The sequence below is a fragment of the Hipposideros armiger genome, unplaced genomic scaffold (assembly GCF_001890085.2).
Source record: "Hipposideros armiger isolate ML-2016 unplaced genomic scaffold, ASM189008v1 scaffold_19, whole genome shotgun sequence".
Lineage (NCBI taxonomy): Eukaryota > Metazoa > Chordata > Mammalia > Chiroptera > Hipposideridae > Hipposideros > Hipposideros armiger.
In genome coordinates this window covers 7,934,995-7,958,189 of record NW_017731369.1, presented here as the reverse complement: position 1 = coordinate 7,958,189, position 23,195 = coordinate 7,934,995, and the positions used below count along the sequence as shown (strand labels likewise).

At 46.2% G+C, this 23,195-nt stretch overlaps 1 protein-coding gene across 10 annotated transcripts in view; it reads right to left on the bottom strand.

Annotated features, from left to right (window-relative positions):
* The window catches only part of BANP (BTG3 associated nuclear protein), a 121,820-nt gene that overhangs the window by 41,763 nt on the left and 56,862 nt on the right, over positions 1–23,195 (bottom strand). For all 10 annotated transcript variants that reach the window (XM_019635140.1, XM_019635109.1, XM_019635125.1 and 7 more), the window contains 2 exons: positions 11,102–11,341; positions 4,416–4,583 (listed from right to left, as the gene is read on the bottom strand). In XM_019635140.1, coding sequence (XP_019490685.1) covers positions 4,416–4,583; positions 11,102–11,341 — 408 coding nt within the window. The remainder of the gene's footprint in view (positions 1–4,415; positions 4,584–11,101; positions 11,342–23,195) is intronic.

Genomic DNA, 23,195 nt, shown 5'->3' with positions numbered 1-23,195 from the left:
CCCACTCATTTAAAGGTAAACTTCCAATTAAATTTGACTTTCTATGTTTAATCCAAAATGAGATACATTTGTTTTGATGTGTATTAATTTTAATTATAATGATATCTGAATCAGAAGAATTTTTGTAAACACTTAGAACACTAAGAGCTCAGAAAAAAACTTGTTAATTTTCACATATTATTGCTGTAGAGAATTATGTTGCATTTATCAATAAAAAACTTTAAAACATAAAAACATTATTACATTAGAATGAAATTCTGTTGAGAGAAGGGGAATAGTAATATGGATGTAAGAAGAAAAGACGTAAAATGTGTGATTACCCAAGGAAAACTTTTCATGAATTTTTAAAATTTAATGGTGGGCATCAAACTGACATGTTATAGATTCTACTGCATACATTTTTAAAAGTGATATACAGCAATATTCCAGAAATTACATCCTTTTAAATTATTTCAAAGTATAATGAAAAATTTTAGGTGTCAACATTTTAAAACGTCACCTTAAAAACATGCAAGGAAAAACACACTTTCAAACTTCTTGAAGTGGGTACCAAAACATTTAAGATCCACTCTGCTATAATAATTAATAAGGCCTATATAACTAAATAGATTCTCAGATAATTTCTGCTCCAATGTTAATTTAAAAAATCAACTGATTTTGCTGGTTTCAAAAAATATAACCAAGAAGAATGACAGTCCCTAGGGTCCTAAAAAATCTGTAGGAAATATGACTTAAGGGTATGATGTAAGTGGTTTCCAAACCTAAGATACAAATTACTGAATTTACCGTTTAAACTTAGCTCTTTATAATTATAGATGAAGGCTAATTAAAATCCACATTTTGTAATTTATACTGATATCCAACTCCAGGGCAAAAATGTACATTAGTGACTTGTGATCAAGAAGAGACCAAGATCTACAGCAAGTGACCAGAGAGGAGGCTGAGGGACAGCACCCACCAGAAGAGAGTGAAACACAAAGGGTGGGTACCCAGCGGGCCTCCTCCCCTCCCCAGCCTGACTCTTCTCTGCACCCAGAGGATAAACATCTGCACACACAGATTTGCATGCAGTGGGGCTATCAAGAGCTGGCTCTCTGTGACTCTAAAATATTGGGCACTAAATAGATGCCCACCTAAGGTCTTCAACTCACCAGTGAGACCTGTGAGAAACAACAGTGAATTGCATTTTAAACAATAAAATGTAGCCACCTTAAACTCAAACACCTATAAAGTTCATACAGTGCTGCCAGATAAGAGAGCACAATACAAGTGTTTCAATAAAAAAAATTTTTTAATCCCTTGAAACTGGTGGTTTTATGGTTTGTGTTCAAACTGGTAGTACTAACCTTTGCTAAAAATCTCATTTATAGCATTTATTTGGAAGTTCCTTTTTTGTCTGCTAATAATTCAAAAGTAAACAAAGACACCCCCAACTAGAACTGCTACCAAATTAACGGAATCCTGGCTTAATTACATTTACTGGATTATTTCTGTCACCAGAATAGCCTTAAATAACAGATTTGTTAGGCAGAGTGTGCAAATAGAACAATGACAAAAATCCCAGAAGTCCCTTTAACTAACCATCTATTTTGCTTTACCTAATTTTAGCCAAGTAAGACTATTAAGATAAAAAACAAATCACCAGATTTTATAAAGCAATTGTAATTGTAAAATTACAAAGTTTGATAAAAGGAGAATACATTCTGTGTTTCTGTCAAAGCTCGTTTGATTCCAGCGCTTGCGAGGAGGCAGCCCTTGGACAGGGAAGCCTCCGGTCTCTAGCAAACTATACAGGAAGGCAGCACTTGCCAGGGTTTATTAATAGGAGCATGAGACTAAATATAATAACTCGGAAACTCATTCTTCATCATCTCTAGACAAATAAACACCTACAGCCAAGGGAACATAACTACGCTCATCTCCCTCTCGTGGTTTTTTTTTTTAAATCCCCGTCTTGAATGCCACCCTCCTCCTTCCCCATCCATTGGCTGGGTTTGCTCCTCCTCCAAACACCTGGCACAAAGACCGAGGTCAAGGCAGCAGTGCTCTCGTGTGTACAACATATCCATCTCCTGTGAGCTGGAAGACAGCTGACTACGCAGGAAAACAAGGACAGCCCTGCACCTGGGCACAAGTGCGGCACGCACCTGAGCACACGGCTCGTCACTCAGACTGCCGGATTCTGCCGTTCTTCCAAAGCCACCTGGGGTCAGCCAGCTGATGGGGTTTCTCAGACAGAAGCTATTCCAACAGACACATCCTGAGACACTGAGCTCATGGTCCCAGAGCTGAGCCTGCCAGGGGACACAGGCACTACAGACATGCTCGCACAGCAGCTGTTCACCCCCCACAAGAGGCCAGCGGCACCCAAGAGTCATGCAAACCCACAGCATCTTAGAGGAAACGCTGACATGTTTATAAAGAAAGAAACGAAGTAAATGAAAACAATGCAACCATCATGAAACTGAATTATCATCATCCAATTTAAAGAAACACTAATAACTGGAAAAGAAACAAACAATAAAGTGTAAAAATAAATTATAAAATCATCAGCCACATAACAGAAATCAGACCTGAGAGGGAAGTAAAGACCACTTGAGTCTCTAGTCACAAGGACAGAAGCATTTAAAGGTTGGCAGCCCAACAACCCAATCACGACTTAAGGAACTCAACATCTCGCCACTCAACGTGTGGTCTAGACCAGCTAGAGGTACCACACAGGCACTTGTTAGAAATGCAGAGTTTTAGGCTGTGCCCAGACATGCTGGCTCAGGATCTGAATGTAACACGATTCCAAAGGACCCGCCTGCACATCAGCGTGGAGAAGCACCTCCAGAGAGGGGGACGCCATGTCCACAGCAATCCCTCCCATAGGGAAATTTCTCAGATTAGATCAGGGGTCGGCAAACTGCGGCTCGCGAGCCACATGCGGCTCTTTGGGTACTTTCTATCTCAAAAGTTTGCCGACCCCTGGAAGAGCCAATCCAGTCCCTCAGAACAATTCAAAATTTATTCGAGAGCCATAAATATATTTTTACAATAATCACCATTATGTGAATAATATCCTTTAAAAATTTTATAAATGAAACTATGATAGTTTTACTTTCATTTTCAATTTTACTTCAGAGCCTGTGGCTCGCGAGCCGCAGTTTGCTGAACCTTGGTGGCTCTTCCGTCTCAAAAGTTTGCCAACCCCTGGATTAGATGATTCCTCATTGTGCATTTAGAACACACACTGAGTGCTAACCTTGTGTCCAGCCCTGGGCTAGGCCATGTAGACTCCAGGATAAAGAGGACAAAACCCCAGCCAGGCAGAAACTTACCTCCCTGAACCTACTACACCTAATGTCTCAGGCCCACAAAGCCAACCTAATTCTTTAAGAAGCCACTTCAGCATGCCCCATGACTGCAACTTCTCTAAGTTCTCAAGACAGGACTCCTAACTGTAAGACAAAGGCCTTGATCCCTCACTAAGAGATTCTCAGCACAGGCCATTCACCAAGCACTGCTTGGGGCCCGACTTGTGTGGCCCACATGGGCTGGCCACCTCCCATCTTCAGGAATCGCTGGCAAGTTAAGGCGAAGTATCTGGTAACTACCAAAACAACTGAGAGGAAACCGCTTCCTGAGGTCTGGTTCAGAGAGAACAAAACCCCGTGAGGACTCCAGGTAACCTGGTCGGTCAAAGCAGTGTTTCTAGAACAGGAGTTCCGGCCGACCCCACCCACTGCTGCCCCTGAATCCTGACCCCCAACCCCAATCAGGGCTCAGATTCCAAGCCGCTACCCAGGGAGCCACTGTGGGAGTTTTTACAAAAATGTTTTTGTTCAAATATTTTGGGATGTCTTGGGTAAAAAGCCTATTAAAGTCATATTGCCATTTCTCGTGAAAATTTTCCTTACAATGCCTGCAAGGAAAGGCGAAGAGAATGTTTTCCCGTTATCTTGCAGGTAAGTCTTACTCAGGCCCTGAACTCGAAACAGTAGTAAAGCGTGCTCAACCCTGGCCCTTCCTCTGTGGTCACCATACTAACAATGACGACAGTGCGGTAAATAACTAGGCAGAGCGGGGAAGTGAAGGAACTGCTGGGCACAGCACCTGCCATGGTCCTGACGGAGCTGGTCCTTCTGCCTCAGTGCCCACGTGACACCCGTGTGCGGTGGCCCTGGTCTACATGCCCTCTTCTACTGCCACGGGGTGCCCTGAGTGGGTCTGGCCGAGGCTCCCCACCTGCCACATGAGCAGGGTTCCCGAGATAACTGACATTGCCTGTGTGTGCACCGAGTTAAGGCTCCGATCACTGGATCCCGAGTGGTAGCTGTAGATGCTGCAGGCCAGAGGCCACAGCGGACCGCTCCCCCGGCCCCACCGAGCCCCGCAATGCACACTGCTCCGGGATGCTCTCCAAAGCGTACCTGACGCACTGTACGACGACGAGGACGGTGTTCTCCGAGAGAAGCTCTTGACGGCCAGGCTCTGACCTCGCTGTTTCCGCCGCCAGGCTGTCCGGCATTTGGAGTCGATGCTCTGTTTGATTCGGTACCAGTCCGATTCCGTGATGCCAAATTTATAGAAGAGGTGACCTGGAAGAACACATCCCAGACAAAAGCCCCATGAAATAAGGCCTTGGTCTTGAACCCTGGCTGCTTGGGAGCAACTTAGACACAAAAATGTGATTGGGGCTGAGAGTCTCCCCCGGCAGGCATGCCGGTTATGTTACAAATTCTTTTCGTTTATTTGGCTTTTAAATAACTGTGACTGGGTCCAGGCACACCAGATAGAAATAAGGCAACAAGCTCGGTGCTGAGGGCTCACACGCGCTTCCCAGGCGCTGCACGCTCAAACTCTGCTCTGCACTCTAACGTCACAGAAAGCACCTACTGTCCTAGACGTCAAGAATAAAATCAAGGGCCCAACAATTTTATCAGAACTGCTCTTCCAAACTCCAGCTCATATTCCACTGTTCATTCACATCTGCCTGGCTGTCTCGCTCCCTTCGTTCAAGTCTTGGCTCAATGAAGACCTCAATAATCCTGCCCTTACCTAGTCCATTTGATCCCAAGGCCCCTCCCACCTCCACCCCGAGCCTGGGTCTCTAAAATTTTAGAGAATTTATATATTTATTGCGTTTACTCTGTTTCCCTCGCAGACACAGGGATCTTTGTTTTGTTCACCCGTGTATGCTAAGAACCCAGAATATCCAGGCCTATAGTAAATGCTTCAACATTTATTGACTAAATGGTGATTATGATTCATCTTAAGCAGCTTCTCCCATTGCTCCCATTTGCTACTTGAGTGTGAGGCTGGCTTACGTAACTCTTGGTGCCTCTCCATGTGCCTCCTGGATCAGAATGGAAACTCCCTAAGGGCAGAGGTGATTTTTATGCCCTAGATCCCCCGCACCCAGGTGGAGAGGCATTACCTCCACGCGAGTGCTGGCCACAGAGGCAGGTGCATGCCATCTCGCAGTACTCCAGTAGCTTCTCTCCCGCTCAGCAGAGCATCCTGCTGGCGCCCACATCTGTTAACCACTTGCATTACAGAGCGCTCTCAATACATGACTGAATGGCATCCAGAGATCCCACCCCCTTATCCACAATGAGGAAGCTGGGGGTCAGGGAGGCCATTGAGGAGTGGGTGGCAGATAAGACCCCTCACTGCCAGCCCCACCCACCTTGCTAGACCACACCACCTCTTCTTTGTGCTGAATCAACAGAAAGCAATGGTCATGAACGTGGGAACCACTAGAAATACTCCTCGGCAGGGTGACCTCCTGTCTAGCTGGCTCACGAAACTTCACTGATTAGTGAAAAAACAAATGGATGAAATTCAAAAATCAAATAATAAAAAGATTAAGCTGAAAAACTTCCTGTTTTGACTACTAAGAGCACTCAGTTTGGACCATTTACTGAGAATTAACTTGATGTCCAATTCCTAAAATCTGTTCCTATCAAGACCAAAATACTACAAATAATCAAAACAAAGGAAGTGTTTGTTTTCTTAAGTACTATATTAAGTATCAAAAGTTCCTTTTGTCTTGGAAAGACATTTCTAGATTTTTTTTCTATGAGCATATGCGTAAGACATTTTTGACTCTAAATATAATGACAGCCGAAATTTCTGTAATCTAGATAAAAAAGAAATTGGGTTAAGGAGAGGTAGGATTTACAGGATCAGAAAGAACAAAAACCTAATAAGGTAGCTTCAGGAGCACTTTGAATTCGCATGCATTAAAGGGAATACATAAATGAAGTGGCAACTCTTTACTTCCTGATTTTCAGGTCCTCTCGAAAATAATCACAGAATCATGAATCAATATTTACTGAATCATCACTACATGCCAGGCAGGGTATGGCTTTAGGTGTAGGGGGTGGCTTCACAAAGTTCTGGGCTAGTGACCAACTTTTGTGACAAGAGAACCCAACTACTGGCTGTAGTTACAGGAGAACCTGATTATTAACAGTAGTTGTATAGTTACAGGAGACTGTAGTTACAATATAACTCACTGACTATAATTACAGGAGAACCCAACCATTAAACTACAGTTACATAGTTACAAGAGAACTCAATCACAGACTATAGTTACAAGAGAACACTACTATCAGAACTACAGTTATATAGTTACAGGAGAACCCAACGACTGCCTATAGTTGCAGAGTAGCCCAAATACAACTGTGGTCTCCAAAACAAGAAAAGAAACAGCAATCACACAGGATCAAAACACCTCATCAGGGACATGCTTCAATAAAGAGAAACATTCTGGGCCGGCCGAGTGGCTCAGCTGGTTAAGAGCTGGCTTGGGAACGCCAGCTCTGAGCCGCAGGGCTGCGGTTCGGATCCCACATTGAGGGCCAGTGACGCTCGCCCTCTACAGCTAAGATGATGAACAACAGCTCAACCTGGAGCTGGGCTGCTGTGAGTCGCCAGCGACGGTGTAGGCTGCAGCAGGGCTGCAGTGGGCTGCCGTGAGCTACTTGAGTGGCTGGCAGCCAGCGTGAGCGGCTAGTAGCCAGTGTGAGCTACCGGGAGCCGCGGTGAGCGGCCGACCAATGGCCGGTGACCGATTGCCTCATCTGGGAAGAGCACAATGATCATACAACATGGGCCAGTGAAGCAACGTCCTCCACAACTAGACTGAAGAACAAAACAGCTATTTGTCTACCTGTCTGTTCCCCTTCCCCAATTCCCCAATAAAATCTTATAAAAAAAAAGTTTAAAAAAAAAAATAAAGAGAAACATTCTACAAACTATCCTCCTGTTCTCCTCATACTTCCACCCTCAAGGAAAAAAATATCTTCCAAATGCCCCTAGGGATTAATGAGATGATAGAGAAGTTTAAGAACTTAAAGAATATATACAAGACACACACGGGTATATAAATATAAAAAACAAGCAAAAACATTAACGTGTAAATTCAACTTTGTAAAAAACCAATTTGCCAGTTCAAAACTTGGCTTACACTCTTTGAAGAAAAATATATACATGCATGTAGTTATACATTATCCATTTTTAAATTCTCTTAAGACATATTACATAATTCCTTCCAACAGAGAGACTCAAGACTCCAACTGGATGGCAAATGCCACCCTGATGACTGCCAAGAAAAACTAACTAATGAATCACAAATGTTCCCCCACTGAGAGAGCCCCGGGGGGGGGGGGGATCAGACCGATGGGACAGGAGAGGAGTCAGCTCTGCCCTCAGAAACCCCATCATCAGGCATCCACGGGACAGCTCCAGGGAGAAGCGCTGATGGCAGAGGGTGGAGCCTCCTGATGGCACGTGCTACCTGCCACTGCAGCTCTGACTTTTCCAAAAGTGTTCTTCATTGGCATTTAACTGGTATTTCACATTTGCTGAAGCATTTTATCTCTTTAAGTTATTATATCCTCATAAGAAAACATCATGAAATAAGAATGTCATTACCCTCACTTCAGTTCCAAGTCGAATTATCAGTTAGGAGTGAGAACCGGCTTTAAAATTCAGGCCTCCCAGAGCCCACCCAAGTGAAGAAGAAATGGTCGCAGCATAAACCCCAGGAGCACCTCACTCTGCTGCTCAACAGCACCCAGGAGCCCCACTGGGGGACACTCGGGAGACCAGGAAGAAGATGACATCAGATCTCACACTGTAGCCTCTGCTCGCACTGACACCCCTCAGTTAGGCCATCACCCTGGCTGCCCTGTGTAGGAGACAGTGCAACTTCAAGGCTGCTTCCGGTACGCTGCCCAGTGCACGAGGTCTCTGGAGAGCTGGAGGGCCGTCTTATCTGAAGGGTGAGCCACTTAGCCCTCTCAAGCGTCTTTGTGGAAGAGCTGTTGAGCAGGCAAAACCCCTGGGCTACCCCAGAAAGACGACCCCTGCGAGCCTGTCCCTGTCTTTCCTGGCAAGCAGTTTGGCCAGCACCTAAAGATCTGAAAGGAGTCCGTCACTGTTAACTGCCTTCCCACTTTCCAGAACGTTCATGGTTGATGCCAGTGGTTCAAATCACAAAACCAGATTCCCAGCTCTCAAATAATGAGCCCCACAGAGGGGCTGAGACACACTGTGGGAAAAAGGAACAGAGGAAATAAAGTGAACAGAGAGCATAATCTCGCATCCTTGGTGGGTGGCATGGGGCTTATCAGTCACAAAGGAATGAAAAACACTATCACTGCTAATGTGATCTCAAGTTCAAGGAGAAAGAGAAGCAGAAAACTGAGTGCCAGCAATTTATTTCTTAAAATTACAGTCCTGACTTGATAGTGGCTGGCCTAGAAAAACAACAGACATCTTCAGCCCTCCGAATGAGGGGAAACTAGCCCGTGTGCTCTCTCACACTGGTGGGGCCAGCACCCCATGCACCGTGCTTGTCCAGAGAGTCCCAGCCTTAGGACCAGGTTAGACCCTTCTCCCCAAGCAGCGGTGATCCCCTGACTGAAGATAAGCACAACGGAGTGACACCACTCCTCAAGCCGTCAGGCCTCTCTCCAAGGTGACCTGTGAGCAAGGCCCCCACTATTCAGCATCTCACAGGCCCCTTCTCACCACCAACCCACACAGACCAAAGCTTCCTCCCAACTTTCCAAATAGGTGCCTTAGGATCCCCAAAGACACGTGGTGGGCTCCCCAAAGCAGTGGTGTGAGACACAGTATTTGATTACTAAAGAACCCAGGTCCTGTGTACAATGCTGAAATGTCTCCCGAAATTCATGTCCTTCCCAGGACCTCAGAATGTGACCTCCCTTGGAAATAGGGTCTTTGCAGATGTGATTAATTACGTTAAATGAGGTCATACTTGAGTAAACTGAGCTCTAAATCCAATATGACGGGTGTCCTTATAAGGAGAGAAGAGACACAGAGAAACCCAGGGAGAAGATGGCCGTGTGATGATGGAGACACAGGGAGACAAAGGCCGGCTGAGGACTACCGAGGTGTCCGTGTCACTCAGTCTGCACGAACAGCAGACTGGGGCAGGTGTGACAAAGTAGCCAATGCCTACGTGCGCCACTACTCAAGCTCAGTGCTCAGGAGTTTGATCCATTTGTTCTGGGTTGTTTTTTTTTTTTTTTTAGTAATAATCAGCAATGTAAATTAAAGCAGGCCAAAAGAAAAAATGGTCAACAAATACTTTTAGCCTTTCAAAATTCCACCTGAACTTTAACACTGAGAAGGCAGCGATTCGCAACCTTTCCCAGAGGAGGGAGAGCTCAGCAGGCGGCCGACTCTCCAGGTGCAGGGAAACAGAAACAGGACTTGACCATTCTGTTAGCGCAGCGCCTCCCACCGCGCCATGCAGACTCCTGGGCACAGCGTGCCCACCTGCCTCCAGCCATGTGCTTCTGCTCTGAGCACCACGGGCACAGCTTCCCCACCCCTGCAGCAGAACACTCTTCCTGCCTCTGCCTCACAGCTTGTGTCACAGCCTGTATCCCAGGCACCTCTCCACATCAGAGGCAGCCCCTGCCAGTAACCCTATGAGAACAGTGGCCCAACACCAGACGCCATCATCCCCTCAGCCCTGGGCCTGATCCAGCCTCTCCACAAACCCTGCTCTCTGTCAGGGCCTCCACCTCCAGCCAATGCAGCGTGGTCAAACTCCCCATGACCGGCTCTCGGGGCTGTGACCATTTACATATACCTGACTGCATCCTGTGCATTGGGAATCATTTCTTGTTCATCTACCGGGGGTGCCAAAAAAATGTATACAAGTGGACACTGGTCAACATTGCTCAAGCAGTAGTTCGCCGTAATTAGAAATGTCTGGACGCTGATGGTAACCACTTTGAGCACCTCTTGTAGCTGCAGAAGTTAAATGTGACTTGTATTCATCTTTTGTTATCAGTATAGATTATTACAGTTTTAATACAGTTTTCCTTTCTTAAAATGTGTATACATTTTTTGGCACCCTCTGTATACATCCCAATAGCACTTCACACCATGGGTCCACACTGTCACACACCATCACACGGTATCCTGTCACCGAGCAAACCCACGTGTCCTGAGGTTGCATGCACATTCTATGCCGTGCCCACAGATCTGAGTGGTACCCACTGCATTAGGAATCATGCTTTAAAGCATGGGTTGGCAGACGGTGGGCCGACCCCTGCCTGCTTTTGAAAGTTCCGTTTTATTGGAACGCAGCCACGCCTATTTGTTCATGTTTGGTCTACGGCTGCTTTCAGAGTTGAGCGGTTACAACACAGACCCTATGCTTGCAAAGCCAAACACAATGACTGTGTGTAAAAGTCTGCTGACTCCTGTGACCCTCTATTCATCCGGAAACTGCTTTATCCCCACCTGAGGGACTAATGTCAGCTGGTGACTCATACAGGTTCTCAGGGAGCCACTCAAAATGATTCTCAGGGTCTGCAAGGCCCACACTTTTCAGTGTCTTTCCCATGGGCAGGGCACCAGGCAGCACTTACTACAGGAAATGCTTAATCCAGAAATCCCTCTCCTTGCTCTGTGACTAGTTCTGACACCGACATCCTCTTTAACGCACCAGTGGAAGTCCTGACTTGTCCTGAAACGCTCCCTGGCAGGGCCCACCCTCCGGCCAGGTCTTTCCTGCGACCACAGGCTAAGGGACGTGGGCTCAGCACGGAAAGCCCGCACTTACACCGGATCCCATAGATGGTGAGGGGGTCGAGCTGCTTCTTGCCATGCTTCCCCTGGCCCGACAGGTTGGAGACGGCCTGCACTTCCCGGTGGAAGAGGTAGTCCAGCAGCGTCAGCGCCATCTTCTCAGCTGTGCGGCAGTTGGTGCTGATGTGCAGCATGTCGGAGGGAATGATGGCACAGCGCACGCGCATCTCGGGGTTGTTCTCGTCCCCCAGCCAGGTGCCGTTGGGGTAGTCCTCTGAAAGAGAGAATGGGAGGTTCAGACAAGCCCACACTCTCCAAAGGGCCCGCTCAAATACACAAGAAAGACCTGGGGGGCTGGCTGGCAAATCGCTCCCCCAACTTCCAAGGCATTGGCCAGGAGGACTCAGGCAATTTCTGTGGTCACAAAAGCATGGTGTGGGACCTTATGTCTGATGAAGACAGCAAACGAGACATTGTTCCCAAAAGAGTGGCCTGGGTGTCTGATGACCCATCTCAGGAAGATGGTGTAACATGTAAAGGTTCTTTTGCCTTCAAGACTGATTTCTGCAAGGCTACGCCTGCCTGGTTAGCGCAGTTCAAAGCAAACAGAATGCAGAATGCCGTGTGCCAGCAGCATGTGTGCCACCTACCCGATGGCCTGTCCAGAGCTCTCACAAGTCTGATAACGAGAGGCTGCAGAGGACCCCACAGCACCGGCTGAGGACGCTGCCCAACCCCACTCACAGGCCTGTGTGTCTTTAAAAAGGACTTGTGTATGTTTTTGGCTTCTCCCCGCATCTGGAAAGGCGGCCAACTGGAGTGGTCTCACAGTGCCACCGTCACAGGTTAGAGAGGGAGGCCGCTTGCTAAGCACACTCCCTCGGGTTCCACTGGCTGTGAATCTGGGCCGTCGGCACAGGAGAGCCATGCAGCAAGTTCCGTCTCTGGGACAAGAATCAATGCACGATCCTGGACTCTGTGACTCAAGCCTCCACTTGGAACTGCTCTGAGAAGAGGCCACTTGGAAGCTGGGCATATACTAAGTGAAACAAACGATTTACATGATGTAAGCTGTTATTCTGACCTGCTGAGGAGTCAGCAGGCCAGCCAGCTCAGCATGGACAAAGGGCTCAAGGGGATGCTAAGCTTCCCACACTCTCCTCGCCTCACAATGAGTCCTTCCACTGTCCTGCTGTGTGAGCCTCACTCCCTCCCTCCCTCCCTCCCTCCCTTGACCTTCCACCAGTGAACCTGGAAGTGTACAGATCAGAAGCAACTTCTGACCTCCTGCTTAGAGCACCGTGATCCCTCTCCTCTACTTGTGGCCTAATTTCCTTCCCTGCCACTCATTCTTCCCTGAAAATGTACCATTTGCAATTTTAAGATCTCAAAAGTTACTTATAACAGAATGAATACCCCTAAGCCTTGTGTCTACGTGCCTTAGACCTTGGCTTTCTCAAGGGTCGTCTGAAATGGAAACACCCAGAGCTCAACGTTCATGTGTGGGAAGCACCCCTACTTTCTCTACCTTCAGCAAGGCCGCGGCGATGGTCATGATCAGGCACGATGCTGATGTAGAGAGAGAAGGGGGAGGGCAGTGAGGCAGCTAGCTCTCCCTCCTCCCCAGAGGGAGCACTTCACTCATGATCATAAATCGAGAGAACAATCGATTCTTCTTGAAAACTTGGCAGCTTTCTAAACATTCTCTTCTGACTCTAATGTGGAAGCAAGTTAAGGTGTGAGAGAGACAGAGAGAGAGCCCCTGAGCAAATGTGGGAGGGTAGGGATGTTAACAGGGAGAGTTAAAAACTTCCCTCTGGGTGGCTGGGATCTAAGAGGGGCACCAGCTTTCTGCTGCGTGTCTACTAGTCAAAGCCACGGTCACCAATGCTTCAAGATTTCTCATGAGCTTTATTCTGAAATGTCCTGATATTTACATTCCGGCCTCCATGCACAGAAGAGGTCCCCACAAAGGGTAGTCAGCCCTGCCTTGCTTTGCCAAGGGCCTGGACCAGGGCAGAAAACCAAGTGGTTAGCCGTCTGTGACTCCTACATCCTGCTCCTTTCACAGGCAGCCTCCCCTAGCCCAGCTCCTGAATCACGAGATTTCTATGAACATCAGGCGAGGCTCAGTAACCCTGGCAAGATGACCACGTCCTCACTGGGGTGGACCGGCGGTTGGAAGGACTGCTTAGGGAGTTTGAGGCTGGGCTGCTGGCTTTAGCTAAGGACAGAAAACAACTCACAAATCTTAATTTTTGGAACTCAGAGTAAGAGATGAGTAAGCAGTATCATTTCTCAGAAACATCAATGGTTTGGAAGTAAACAGGTGGTGCCGTGAGCATATACTGAGATACGTGCATTTTTCTGAATGTCAGTCAGTCAGCTACTATGCTCACCAGCCAGGCTTCCCCACACCTGGTTCAGAACCACCTCCTCACTGCTCCAGGTCAAGTGCGAGTGCACAAACTGAAATTCTCGATTCATCCAATGGACATCTGAGATCCTGAGTTCATCAGGGGAGCTGCCCATACTGAGCTCATGAGCAGAGGGGAGGGTAGATACAATAAACAGAGAAGTGGCAGCTACAAGAGGGGAAGTGCCACACGGCACAGAGGCAGAGCGGACCACATCCGATGGAGGCCAGGGCCAGCCTCAGCAAAGAAGACTGCAGGCAGACATGGCAAGGAACCACCCATGTGGAGAACCACAGAAAAGGTTCCAGAAGGAGGAGCAGCTCACACAGGCCTGGGCCAGTCAGGGCCAGGTGCTCTGGGAATGAAATGGAGCCATATGGTCAGAGCAGGGAGCACGGGGCAGACAGGTGAGGACAGAGGACAGAACAGGGAGTGACACAATCTATGCTGAGAACGAACAGATGGGAGACAGGGCGACAGCCAGCGTATGGGCACTTCTGGGACTACTTAGCAGTCAGGAAGGACCAATGACACGTAGGCATTACATCACAGGACAGGATCTGTAGTGTGTGAACCTTCCCATGGTCAAGTACTGTGCTAACTGACTGTGAATACAGTCATACTGAAGGTGGTATCTAGAGACACTACACATCTTTGGACTTAAATGTCTGAACAGGAGGATCGCACGTGAGCTCAGGAAGGAAGGCAGCATCCTGAGTTGCCAGGGGTGGGAGGCGATGCCACCCTGCCTCCATGACCCCCGATGATATCGCACATAGGCCAGTGAACAGCCGGTGAGCTGGGGCTCTCCACCTAACTACCAACACTGCCAAAGATCACGAAGGCCTTTCTCAGGAATAACAAGTAAAGTGAACTCTGCTTAGCAAGCTCCTCACGTTTACATATTTTTCAAGGAATGTAAACATTGGACAAGAGCTCAGTGTTGTTTTCCAAACAGCAAGTCAACATCTCGTCATAATGATACTGAGCCTGTGTACGTGGAATGCTGGCAGGGTGGCCCTTCAGTCCAAAGGGGTGATAACTCGAGCTCTCTCTGTAAACTTGCCGTGAAACTCACTTCTTACTCTAGCCCCAAGAGCCAGATTCCTATCGAGCTGTCCTACACACCCCGTCCTCTCCTTCCACCAAAGCCATGCTATCTGTACCATGAGGTCTCCCACTGGCACCTTAGTGTCCAGGCCCTGCCCAGCCTCGCTAATCACAGGCTGTGGGGTAGGGCCCAGCAGCAAGGGGGCTTCTGACGCTCACACACCTGTGCTAGGAGCACCTCACCGTGTCCCAACCCTGTACGTTGCCCCAGTGCTCAGTGATGTGTGCGAGAAAGAGCTATCCTTCCAAATGTGACCCATTAGAGAGCCTCACAATTCCAGCATCAATCAAGAAAACACGCCAGCAGGCTGGCACTGTGACATTCCATTTACACGGATGCAGGAAACACACACATAAAGGCAGGGATTTTCCTTCGGGGTCTGCTTCCTCACTGGGCCAATCATCAGGAAGTTAGCTTCACTGTCCCACCGCACCCTGCTCCCTGCTGATGCCTGCCTACGGGTGAAAGCCTCTCCTCAGTGCTAAGCAGAAGGACTTTCGGAAATGGAACCAGAATATTCTGGAGGATGAAAGATGTCATTTTAAACTCTTACGGTAGTTATTATTTCAGGGAATACTGTGCCCGCCCCCGCCCCCCAAAAAAACAAAAGTAAATTAGTCTAAAAATTAATGCTCCCTATTTTCCCTCCCTTATCACTCCAGAAAATACTGGCTTAAATTTCTCTGGTAACATAGGAAATTATCCAGAAACTTTATTCCAAGCAGATAGCTCAAGATTTTAAAAGGCATTTTAAATAACCCATTTATCACCTGTCCATTTCTAACTTCACTTAAATGCCCTGGGAACTGCAGTGTAGCCAATCTCTCAAGCAAGAAGTCCAGGCTAGGTGGTTAAGAAACAGAGGCTGTAGCAATTCTGACCAACATAGCATTGAAAAATCATCGCCATGGGAACGGGACCCATCCCAAAGGGAAGAGCTCAGAGACCCATCCCAGGGCTACACCATCACCATCTGTGGGGCTCCGGGGAGACAGGCAGCACCTCTGAGCGCCCTGGAAAGAAGAGGCTCACCAGGGGTGCTGGGTATGCATTTCACACCAGGTCACGCTGGGCGCAATAGCTGACTCAGCTCTGCTCCCCTGCAGCCCTAACTCACCTCCGACTTGGAGCCGGAGCCCAGTCTGGATCCCTGCTTCTCACCAGTGACAATGAATCATGTCTTTCAAATGGAAAACAAGACAGAGTACTTGCCCACATAAATATTTGAGAAATTTGAGAAATTCGCCTTTTGACAATTCAGAAAGGATGTATTTATTTTACTAAAATCGCTCGGTCCAGTTTTGGCATCTGAAACAATGGAAAGATTCTAGTAGCTTTATTTGAAAACTACCAGTCAGATTATAAGAAAAATAAACTTGCTTTCTATTACAATCATTTAAATATTCAATGAAATTAACTGGCACTTCTAAAAAACCTATTGTAATGAAAACCCTGCGGCAGTTAACTTGAATTTTCTTACCATTAAAACAGCTGAGAATACACATAGTTGTTTGGAGGCTCTATTTTGGTGCCAGGAGAAATGGAAAGAAGGACCACGTTCTCGTGGTCATCACGTTTAAACCAAGAAACACAACCAGCTGTTGTTATGCTTCCTTCCCCACTTGCTGACATACACACACATACACACATACGTTCTCCTGAGATCACAATGCACATTCTTGCCAACACTCCCAGCCAGCCTTGGTTCCCAGTCACTCTGCCATCCCAGGGCCTAGACCTAAACAAATCTCTCTTCCCAGGAAGAGAGCTGACCGTGTGAGGTGAAGACAATATTTACTCAGCACCTACTATGTGCCAGGACTTCACATGCATTCTTGCAACGCAGGGGCTCTCTGCTCTCTGCTAAGCAAACATGGATGCTGAGCTGACTTGATACATAAAACAGCAAAACCCATGTCTGTGGACAGCAGTGCTGAACACATCTTGCGTGTGAATGAGCTCATGAAGTGCAAGGCTGGACAGTCTAGACCAGGGGTCGGCAAACTGCGGCTCGCAAGCCACACGCGGCTCTTTGGGTACGTTCCATCTCATAAGTTTGCCGATCTCTGGAAGAGCCAATCCTGTCCCTCACAACAATTTAAAAATTATTCGAGAGCCATAAATATATTTTTACGTAGTCACCATTATGTGAATAACATCCTTTAAAAATTTTATAACTGAAACTACGACAGTTTTATTTTCATTTTCAATTTTACTCCAGAGCCTGCGGCTTGCGAACTGCAGTTTGCTGACTCCTGGCAGTTCTTCTGTCGCAAAAGTTTGCCGACCCCTGGTCTAGAAGGTTACCGGCCACTCCAAATGCCATCCCGCACCAATCAAGCCTAACTTTCCACCTTGGTTCTTTCCAAAGACAAAGTGGTTTTGCCTGTGGTGTCCCCACTCCCGCCCCGCCAGTCATCTCAGAGTCAGCAGCTCTGATGGGAAAGGACAAGGGAGCAGGTGCCCACTTCCTGCAAATGTGCTGCATGGACACACCTGTGAGTTCCAGTTCTGCTACCTCTGCTCCCAGAACGCCCCTGTACCCTCGCAAGGGCTGCCTGTCACAACTGGTCCGTTAGTTAGTACAGAGACGACATATTCCGTTCTTTGCAGCCGTGAGAATGACTCACGACCTATTTCAGTCTCTCCTCAAAGGAGAATGAACAAACCAAAAGAAGGCAATACTTTATGATTCACTAAAATAAATGTTGCAGGGTCGTTTAAAGACTCAGAACATGGTGTCAATTCTACAACACAATGAACTTCACTTCAATCTAGTTCTTCAAGGTCGGCCTCCACTGTTTCCAGGGAAGTCTTCAGGGAACACGTTCACGGTCATGAGTTGGCGTCAGGTTGCATTTCCCATCTATCTCCCAATTTAATTCTCATCTGGCTTTTGTAAAGGCCTGCTGAACCTGTTTATGAATTTCAAAAGCAAGGAACTGCATAAAATGGAAGAAGTGGTTTCAAACGAGAATGGTGATACAGGATAAATCCACACAGAATTCACTACCATTGTCCTGAGTTCTTTCAGGCTGCATTACTGTATACATACATCATGGCTCAGTGTTTCCAAAGCCAGGATGCGGATTCACTGTAACTGCAAATAATTCCTTCCGCCAGAGGTGGAGAGTAAGAATCCTAAGTAATACATGAAACATTTTATTGTTGCACTACTTACAATTCTCTGTCCCATAAAAGAATCATGTGTTGTGGTATTCCAGGATCCTCGGGGTTATATTTATTTATGTAAAAATAAAGCTACATTTGTCACAACATGCCAACTGTGGCATGCTAGCCATCTGCTAGCTAAACTTCTATGATGTTATATATAGCTGCTTCAAAAAGATCTTCATCCCAACCATGTATCAGTGGGTATTTAATGAATATTTGGGATGGGAAAGGGGGTCAGCATGATTAAAAGAGAAGGGAAAGGCATGGCGTGTCCTGAACTGTGTGCATGCCTATACACCAAGACAACAACTGTGAAACCCAGGTGGCTTCAACAGGATATCCCGCCTATGAAATCAGGATTTTATAACTACATGAAAAAGAATTTGAGGATTTTAGAAATCTGTAAGATTGACATTCCACAAACTACAATTACAGAGATTTCAACTTAGAAATGGTACATTCTACCATTTTCTTCTAAAATATTTTTCTGGTAATTTTTTCCTTTTTTTTTTTTTTAGTGAGATGTTTTAGATCAATAATTGTATTATAAAGATTTTATCAGTAACACTGAAACATTTCTTAAAGTGAACACACTATTCAGCCATCCCTGAAGTAGCCTGTGTACCGGCCACAGGCCTGAGTTCCCTGTTGACGGTACTACCGATGCCCCGCTGGCTAATGACCATCTGAACAGAGGAAAGGGAGATCCATATTACAGCCCCAGCACATCCTTACCCCACGATTCATGTGCTGCCCCGGCCTCCCTCTGTCCACCCTCTGTGCTTCTGCAGGTGGTGGTAGGCTGCAGTTTAAATGATTTGCGCAGTTCTTCTGCGTTTACATTTCTCTGCTATCAGTTATCTCATCAGAATCACAATTATGATCATTCCCTTCTCTGAAATATTCTTGTAAGAGACCTCAGAGTCTCTGCCACGTCCATGAGGAGAAGGTGCGGAGACAGCCAAGGCCTGACTCACTCCAAGATGTCCCCAGGAGAGTAGTCAATGGCACTGAGCGAGGGTGGGGGCAGGAGTTAAGGGACAAGGCATCTTGTATCGCAAAAGGACATGTGCAGTCTGAAAAGACATGGATCAGTATGATATTTCATTTGTTCTGAACTCTCCAATGTTCAGATCTTTCATGTGTCCCAAAGGAGTCAGGGGTTAGAGGACTGAGAAGCCTGCTCTAGGCGAGTCCTGCCTACACATGCAGAAAGCAGTACACCACACAGCAACACACACCATGGTGCCAAAACTAAAGCCAGCATGCCCAGTGTCTGCGGTGGGCAGAATTCTAAGATGGCCCCATGACCTCTGCCTGCATTTAGTCACGAGGCAAAAGGATCCCACGGGTATCATTAAAGCCACTCATCAGATGACCTTAGGGTGGGGGAAGATTCTCCAGGTGGGCCAATCATGTGAGCCCTATAAAAGCAGTTTTCTCTGCTGGTGGCAGAGGAGGACGATGAAGATGTTAGAGGGTCATGGGGACAAGAGAGATCACCATTGTAAGATAGAGGGGCCACAGGGCAAGAACCTCAGCACAGTCTCTGGCTAACAGCCATAAAGAAAATAGGGACACTGGTCCTAGAACCCCAAGAACCCAAACCTGCCAACACCCTAAATGAGTTTGGAGGCAGATCTTCCCCAGCACCTCCAGATACAAGCCCAGCACACCCAACACCTTGACTGGGGCCTCGTGAGCCGCAGCAGAGATTTCTGCTCTCGGGCCTGTGAGATACTAAACAGTGCTGTTAGTGAAACCCACTGCGTTGGTGGTGATGTGTCATACAGCACGGAAAACACAAATGCATCAGTAAATTTAAAAGGGAACAATCAGAAAGGGTTACGAGTGAGGCCTCTAAGCCTTTGCCCTGATAACGCTTGGGGCTCCGAAGTGGCAGGAGCACACGACGCTGTCCATTGTGCCTTTGGAGGCTGCGGGGCTGGTCAGAGTCACAGAAGCTACTTCCAGAAATGTGTGGGGTCAAACATGACTACATGGAGTCCAAGTCATTATGAGTCATTTCCAAAATGGGATTAAATCCACATTCTGGCCAATCACCGGACTGCCCTTTCCCAGCTCTAAATTCACCAACAGGTGTTTAGAACCCAGCTGCTCAATCCATGCTTGAGCTGCTCCCAAAACCCAGTGTTCACACCCCTCTCCTCTGACCCTCACTCCGCGGTGCTCCCAGCTCACACTTCAAATGTTTCAATGAAATATCACCTTCATCACGTCCCTCTCCTACACCTACATCTCTGGAGCAAACGTCATTAACTCCGGAGTGAAAGGACAAGCCCAGGAGGAGGGACTGCAGCTTTTTAAATGATGGACGAGGTGCCGGAGGTGAGGACCAGGGGAGCCCACAGGCTGGGGACAGACCAGGCCAGGAATGAGCAGAATGAGGCTTTTCAAAACACGCCCTGCTAGGCGGGTCTCCCCAGTACTGGGTGACACAGTACTTAGAATTTGGCACCAATTACTGAGCCCTTATACATTCAGGTGTTTACAGTCTGACTGTGAACCTCATTTCCGTGCGACACCTCCAGCGAGTGTCGATAACTCTACCCCTCCGACAAACCCATAAAAACTGACGGTCCACCTTTCTGGCTTTAGACACAGTGAACTTTGTACCTGTAGCCCAAACACCCACGCTGATTGGGGAGTGATGTGACATCTTTAAGCTATTAACAGATTGATAATCCGTGGCTTTTCAACTGCCAATTCAAGAAGGTTGAGTTACATATAGGATGATATAGAAAAAGGGAAAAAGACCAACGGTTTTTGGTACTGGAGCCAATTCTTTTCCCACCAATATGAGCACATTCCACAGAAGATGCATGACCACACCACTGACTGAGAGCCAAGGCCACCTACTCAGGCCGGGAGGCCACCAGCTGGGAGGTCAAGTCCTCCACTGCAGGGCAGGACCAGGCGGGCCTCCTTCCCTCCTTCCGGGCCTCCTTCCTGCCTGCCGAGCAGGGAAGTCACCGTGAGCTCAACCATGGCTAAGGCAAGTGTTGAAGGGTGCCTTGGCATAAAGGAGTGGGAACCACTGGGCACAGACAGGGTGTCTCTAATCAGTGTCACACGCTGTCCATTCTGAGACTCAGCGTGAGACACTGAAACGACGTCGCCTTCCCAGGCACTGTCTGGATCACCCTTCTAGCCCCCTTTCTCGGATCTAGGATAAGCTTAGCATTCACCATATGGTCATGCTCAAAGATCCCTGACATTCTTATACTAGTTTCTAGTTTCTCTTTAGAAACTTCATTTATTTTGGTCACTAACCTGTCTATAATCCTATTCTTAGCAGCCAATTTATGATCGCCAATAAAATGTGTTTTAATGTTATCACACAAAAAATTTATGCAAAAAACAGTTTATATATAAAATAAACTATGGAAATAAATTCTCAAGAAATGTTCTTCTGCTAAATTTCCCTCTTTATGATGTTTTGTGAACACAGCAATTTGTATTAATCTTATTTCGGAGTCCCTGGCACCACGAGCATCCTGGAGACCATGTCCAGCTTCCTGTTACTGTGACTTACCACCCTCACAAATGAACTGCTTCTCCCCAGCTGCATTTCGCCAGCCCCACTGAGCACATCACAGATATTTACCATGTAAGTCAATTAGTATACTGACTGGGCTTTGGGACATTCATAAGGACAATCTCTGATATTAACTCAATTATACCTGAAGTATAACCCTTCCCCACTAAAATTAAGTACCCAACATCTTACACACAGGATTAGTCTAGTTTTGTAAGAATTATCAAATGCATAACAAACAGCAGGAACTTAAACTCTTCATTGAGACTCTAAATTCCTTCATTAATGAACAGATCCCACTTTTGGTCATTTTTGCTAATTTGTTTCTCTAACTCAGTTAGCCAGCTTAATCTTTGAAGGATTATACCCACCACACTTTCAGCGCTTAACCCAGAAGTACCCAAAGACCAAAACCTCCAAGGGAAGACAGGAGCAAAAACTAAGAAATAAGTTTATTGTTCAGTGCTCTCAACAGTTAGCACTTCATTCTTATGGAGTTTATGCTATGACAGATGGAACTGCCTAAGCAAAATACTGGGATAAAATGATATAGTACCTTTGCAGAATAATAAAGTAACTCCAAATTCTATACAAAACAGCATGTCAATTCATGCAAATCATTTGGAATTCTTCAGAAGTAATCATTTTGAAACCTGTGGTTTTCCAAAACTTCAGGCACTTAAACAATTTTATAAGATAAGAACGATCTGTCCTGTTGCAGCTCTGGGCTCTTATCAGGAATTAAAATGACTCAATCTAAAGATGAGCTTATGGCCCTTTAGCACTTTGCATATTAATAATGCTTCTCTAATATAAACTAGCTGAGTTGACATTCTCTCCAGTTGAGCAAGCTGTTCTAGTCTTGGGGGAGGACGCGGCAGGGAAACAGCTAATCCAATTCTCAGTGTATTCATAAATCTCACAGAAATGTTTACCAGATGATGCCACTACAGGTCGATAGTAAATCTGATACAAGAGACATTAATGGATTAGCTCTTTTTCCAACATTACACACACAGCAGTCACTTAAAAATGACTCCATCCAACTCTGTATCATCTTCCCCAAAACCACCGTGCCAACTGAGGCAGCTCAACCTGAGTTCGCGTAACACTGAAACTGTTACGTTTCAGTGTCAGTGAAACAGATTTTTTACAAAACGTTTCTTCCCAATGGAATGGTAAAATAGAACGGTCCTGAATTATAACCTCTTCTTTAAAATAAAGTAAAATTTAAATCAGAAAAATTTCTCTAATTTGCCCCAATCCTAACAACTTGTGTTATAATCAGTCATGTTTAATGAAAACAATTACTAGTTTTAAATGTGGTTCTAAAACTTTGCTCAAAGCCTTTGCTAAAGAAAAATGTTTTACATAGTATATCATTTCACATTTAAATAACTTAAGAGTTAGAGACAAAAAATCCATATTTTTCTTACAGATATTAATACTAGTAAAAGCTCAACTTTTGATTCTTTTTTATATGTTCATTTTAGTGTCAGTTTGCAGTTTCCCCCACTGAAATATAGTTCATATAAATCACACTGCATTAAGAAACATAAATTTCATAGTTGAAATTTTTTGCTTTTATGATAACCCCAAGACTCGCCCAAAATTATAAAATGTTATATTCCTAAGCTGATGCAATTTAAACCAAACAAACGTTAGGACTAAAGTGGGTAGCCAGATCTGGTGCATATTTACCCAAAATCAACATGAAAAAAAGAGTAAAAACAATTAGTTTTCTCTGCAATTGATGCCAATGTGATTTCATTCAATATCCATGAGGATAAAATCAGTAGCATCCCTCTTTTCTTCAAATTTAATGTGTAAAAAAACTAGCTGCCCTGACCCAGCAATTTAACTTCCA